The following is a 5,033-nucleotide window of genomic DNA, read 5'->3' on the forward strand; positions in this document are numbered from 1 at the left end:
CCGGTGGCTTAAAACTCACACCGCGTGTGCGTGCATGCCCAAGATCCCGAGAGGAGAAGGGAGGAGAAGGGATTGCGGCGTGACCATCCCCCCTGGGGGGTGATTTCTCGCTTTCTGTCTCTAATGTCTCTCTCTGTCTGTCTGGCGAGCGCACGCGCCCTATAGTGAAAATCTCTCAAAAAAAAAAAAAAAAAAAAAAAAAAAAAGCAAGGGACAGCAGGTCTTGTGGTGGTTAAGGCACTAGACATTCCCACATGGCTGACCACAGTTCGAGTCCTGGACCTGGTGGTTTGCTTTCTTACTTTCTTTCTCTCTGTGTGTCTTTCTCTGGTCAAATTAAAATAAATGAATAAATAAATAAAATTAAATAAAGAATCATTAAAAAAAAAAAGGAAAAGGAAAAAAAAACCTCTGATTTAACCAACACTGAGGGCCAACCTCAGGGTCAAGAGGAGTCTCCTAATTCTGGCTGTCCTTCACACAGGTTCCTAGGAGCCAGGTCTCCCTTGCCCAAGTGTCCAGCCTCCCAAGTACCTCCTGCTTTCCTGCGTGGGACAGTTTGGGTCCCTGTTATCTCAGCAGCCTCCCTATGTACAGACAGATAGGACGCAGTGTCTGAGAAAAACCAAGAGGCTTATTAACATACCATTTACAGGTAGGTAAAATGAGTTCTAGAGAGGTCAGACCACCAAACCAGGGAGTTGCATGAATGACCTGAGGAGCCCAAGGGCTATGCAATTAGTCCTTTCTGGCTGCCCATCAATGTCATGGCCATGCTGGCCAGGAATTCCAACAGTGATTACTAAGCCCAGTCCCACGGTGCTACTATGGTCCTGGCAATGTCCTCCATGGGCAAGCTTGGTCGGCATGACGCCCTCCTCCTTGTCCCATCTAAAGCAATGTAGTCCAACAGAATGGTAACTGGAGCCACATATGGGATGTTTTCTAGTAAACACACTAACGAAAGTCAAGAGTGGGTGGAATTCATTTAACATATTTTATTGACTCTAATATACCAAAAGTGGCATTTCAATATGCAACCGACACAGTATAAGTGAGTTATCAACATTTTACATTTTTCTCACGAAGTCTTGTTAATCCAGTGTGTATTTTACCTCTCAGCACTTGAAGTTCAGACCAGCCGCATTCCTGGCTGCCCTCCTGGACGCGCAGCTCTAACAGGCAGAGGCCCAGTGCTCTCCCAGGGGACGCCTGTCATTGCTAAGCTCAGAGCCCTACAGCCACAGCTTCGCACCTGCGGCCCACTCACCTCGCCACGGCGTCCACCGAGCCGGCGATCGCCACGCCACCGCTCGCGTCGCTGTCGTCACGTACCCCAGAGATGTCGAGGCGCACCCCGCGCACCCGGCCCCCCCCCCCCCGCCCCCCCCCCAGCCGCTCGCCCCACGCTGCCATTGCGTCCCGCGGAGCGCCTCAGACCCCGCGTCCCAACCGGTGGCTTGAACAGGCAGCCGCGTAGGGGCGCCTGGGAATTGTAGTTCGGCGGGGCGGAGCGGGGGCGGGGCCGCGATGAAATGCCCGGAACTTACCCGGAACTGGCGGCGCTAACCTGGACGCTGGGACGCTGCACCCGAGTTCCGCGGGTCCTGCGCCCCGGCCTAGGTGGGAAACCTTCTCCTAGCAATTTATGGCAGGATCTGTTTCAGAGAGCAGGAAAACGAGACAGTAAACCCTGAAAAATAAAAACAGGCACCCGCTCTGAAAATCAAGCCAAGATAAATGAAACAAGAAGGTACCTGTAAAAAGAAAAAAGTTAAAGAGGACAGACAGTACTTGGACTTGGCAGGTGTTCTTATCTTAAAATCAAGCCAAGATAATTGAAACAAGAAGGTACCTGTAAAAAGAAAGAAAAGTTAAAGAGGACAGACAGTACTTGGGCTTGGCAGGTGTTCTTATCCTTCGGGAGGAGAGTGTGTGATGGCCCTAGGGGCAAAGGACCCACTGAAGGACAGGCAATCCAGAGCCTGAGAAGCCAAGCTAAGGAAATGGACCCAAACATGATGACCATAGAGTAAGCTCTAATGCCAGAAACGGGCTAGAAGAAAATTTAAATGTTCCAGGATGAGGGGTTATTCAATGAATTATAACATGGCTATGGAAGGAAATATGATGCCATGAAAAACTAAGACTGGGATCCAGTTCCATAGCCTAATGGTTAAGGGAGCAGGATCCCATGTGGCTGACTGTAGTTCCAATCAAACCTGTGATGGCATGAAAACCCCACCTGGTGCATGTGTGGGCGCTCTCCAAATCACAGCAGAATAAAGAAACGGAAGAAAAGGAATTGCAGCCTGAACAAGCTTAGTGGAGGTGGGTGTGCTTTCTCCCTCTCCCTCCGTCCCTCCTTCTCTGTCTTCTCTCTCTTTGGCAAGTACACATGCCTTCTGGCCCTTAAAAAATATAAATGAATACTAGGTAACTATGGACAACACTCACGTTCTAACATTGTATAAAATAGAACACAAAAAATGTATGCAAACGATTGCCAAGATGAGGATGTGTAGGAATAGGGCTGGAAAGAAAATGGAAATACAACAATATGATAGGCCAGTGAGATTTCTGATGAACTATAAAATTCCATTTAATATTACATCTTTTTTTTTAGATAGACGAAATTTGATATTAAAAGGAAAGGCTTTCCTTGACAGCCCCTCTGATCCTTTCAAGTAATCAAATTACAACTTGAGAAATTTGGCTTCTGTTCTAATTTAGCTTTGGGATTTCTAAAGGAAGAGGACTACATTATTCCACCAGTTCATTTCAGGTTCTCGAATCACAGAAATGATGAATCCATGAGAATTTTAGAACATCATCAAGTTCAATGAGTTGCGCGTGTTTTGTTGAGAAGCTTACTGGGGGAACTATTAAACAGCTGTTTACAAGAGGAAAATCAAATGTAGTCCCTGCCCTTTGAGGATTTATAGTGGGGATGTAGGGGAGGAGAGTATTCTACCTTATGTAAACATTCTTAGTTGCAGACAACAGAAGCCACTCCAGCTAGAGAAGTTGGTTTATTTGGTGCATGAAAAGCTTATAGATTTTGATGGGGGCTTGGGAACCAAATTCAAGTACCACACAGCCAGAAGCCATGTGGCTCTGAGGAACACCTAGCTGTACCAGACCACTGCCCTATCACTTGGCTCCTGAGATGCCAAGCACCAAACAGTATGGCTCCCAGCATAACTGCCTCTCCAAAAGCAAACATGTCCACCACTATGTCCTCTGTAGTTTCTCCCTCTACACTTGTAGCCACCACCTCACTTTCACCATGTCTAGTATAGTGGAACCTAGTCCAAACTGCAAAGAGGTCTGGGTAAAACAGGTTTTAGCCTTCCATACTCCATGGTATAGGAACTGAGTGAATCAGTCTGGAGAACCAGACGCGAATACGATAAACAATACACGTATTGGAGTTCTCTATGCATTTGGATCTTGGGGTACAAAAAGGTCTAAGGTATTATCTTTGCCTTCCAGTGTTGAGTCTGAGCAGTGAACAAGACATACATCTTCAAGATTGCTGACCAAATATGTGCCAACTGCCAATGAATGATACAGACATGACCAAGAGGATGTACTCTGTGGGTCATAGAGGGCAGTAGTGGCTTCTGAAAAAAGGGACAGCCTGACATGAACCCTGAAGAATGGCTGGATTTCAGCTTCATACAATAGAGGAGAAGAAAGGGTGATTCTGCCGGTTGTGTGGTCCTCCATGAGAAATAGCTGTGTGTGTGACCTCAGACAAATCAATTTCCTCCTCTAGGTCTATGGTAGACAGAACAATGCTCCCTTGAGAGGCCCACATCTTAAGTCCCAGAAAATGTAAATATGTTTCTATACATGGCAGAAGGAGCTTCCAAATGTGAGTACACCTAGAATCTTGTGGGGAGATTATCCTGGATGATCTCAGTGGACTTGATGTACTCACAGAAGTCCTCATAAAGGAGAGAAGTCAGGAGAGCCAGAGTCAGAGAAGGAGATGTGACAACTGAAGCAGAGGTCAGAGAGATCTGAAAATGCTAAACTTCTGGCCTTGAATATACAGAGGCCATGAATCAACAAATGCACGTGGGGGGCCAGCAGGTGGAGTGGTGGTTAACGTACTGGACTCTCACATGACCAACCACAGTTCAAGTCCCTGACCTGGTGGCTTGCTTTCTTACTTTCTCTCCCTGGTGAGTGCACATTCCCTATAGCAATTTTTAAAAAAATGTATAATAATGGGACCAGCAGATGGCATAATGGCTATGTCGCTGGACTCCCATGAAGTCAACCACAGTTCAAGTCCAAGACCAGGTGGCTTAAACTCAGGCAGGTACATGTGCATGCATGCCCAGGATTCCAAGAGCAGAATGGAGAAGGGATTGCAGTACGGCCATCCCCGCGGGGCGGGGTGGGGTGTGTGTGTGTGTGGTGTGATTTCTTGCTTTCTGTCTCTCTCTGTCTTTCTGGCGAGCGCACGTGCTCTGTAGCAAAAACTTCTCAAAAAAAAAGAGAGAGAAAGAAAGAAAATTTAATAATAATAAATAAAGTTAAATAAGATTCTTTTTTAAAAGAGGTTTTTGACATAGGGCATGTGGTCTTGCTGTAGAGAGAGATGGAGACAGAGGAAAAGTGAGAAATCCCCCCCTCACCCCCGCTAGAGATGGCCAAGCTATAATCCCTTTTCCTCCGTTTTCCCCCGGGGTCATGGGCACATATGCCCAGAGTGATTTTTTTTTTTTTGTCTTTGTGTGCAGTCTTTATTTCGTATATTTGTTAAAACATCATCGTTCTTGGGACCAGCAGTTAGCGTAATGGCTATGTCGCTGGACTCCCATGTAGTCGACCACGGTTCAAGTCCTGGACCCGGTGGCTTAAACTCACACCGGGTGTGTGTGCGTGTGTGCCCAAGATCCCGAGAGGAGAATGGAGGAGAAGGAATTGCAGCATGGCCATCCCCCTTGGGGGTGATTTCTCGCTTTCTGTCTCTCTGTCTCTCTCTGTCTGTCTGGCGAGCACACGTGTCCTATAGC

The 5,033-nt window shown here is 47.0% G+C and overlaps 1 protein-coding gene across 1 annotated transcript in view; it reads right to left on the reverse strand.

The window, feature by feature from the left end:
- Nucleotides 1-1,328, reverse strand: part of LHPP (phospholysine phosphohistidine inorganic pyrophosphate phosphatase) — a gene marked incomplete at its 5' end in the record, with an annotated part of 181,856 nt that extends 180,528 nt beyond the window's left edge. Inside the window, 1 exon segment of the mRNA XM_006143915.2 lies at nt 1,271-1,328. Within this exon segment, the coding sequence (XP_006143977.2) occupies nt 1,271-1,328 (58 nt within the window).
- Between the last annotated feature and the right edge of the window lie 3,705 nt (nt 1,329-5,033).

Source organism: Tupaia chinensis, unplaced genomic scaffold (genome assembly GCF_000334495.1).
Source record: "Tupaia chinensis unplaced genomic scaffold, TupChi_1.0 Scaffold000113_1, whole genome shotgun sequence".
Lineage (NCBI taxonomy): Eukaryota > Metazoa > Chordata > Mammalia > Scandentia > Tupaiidae > Tupaia > Tupaia belangeri.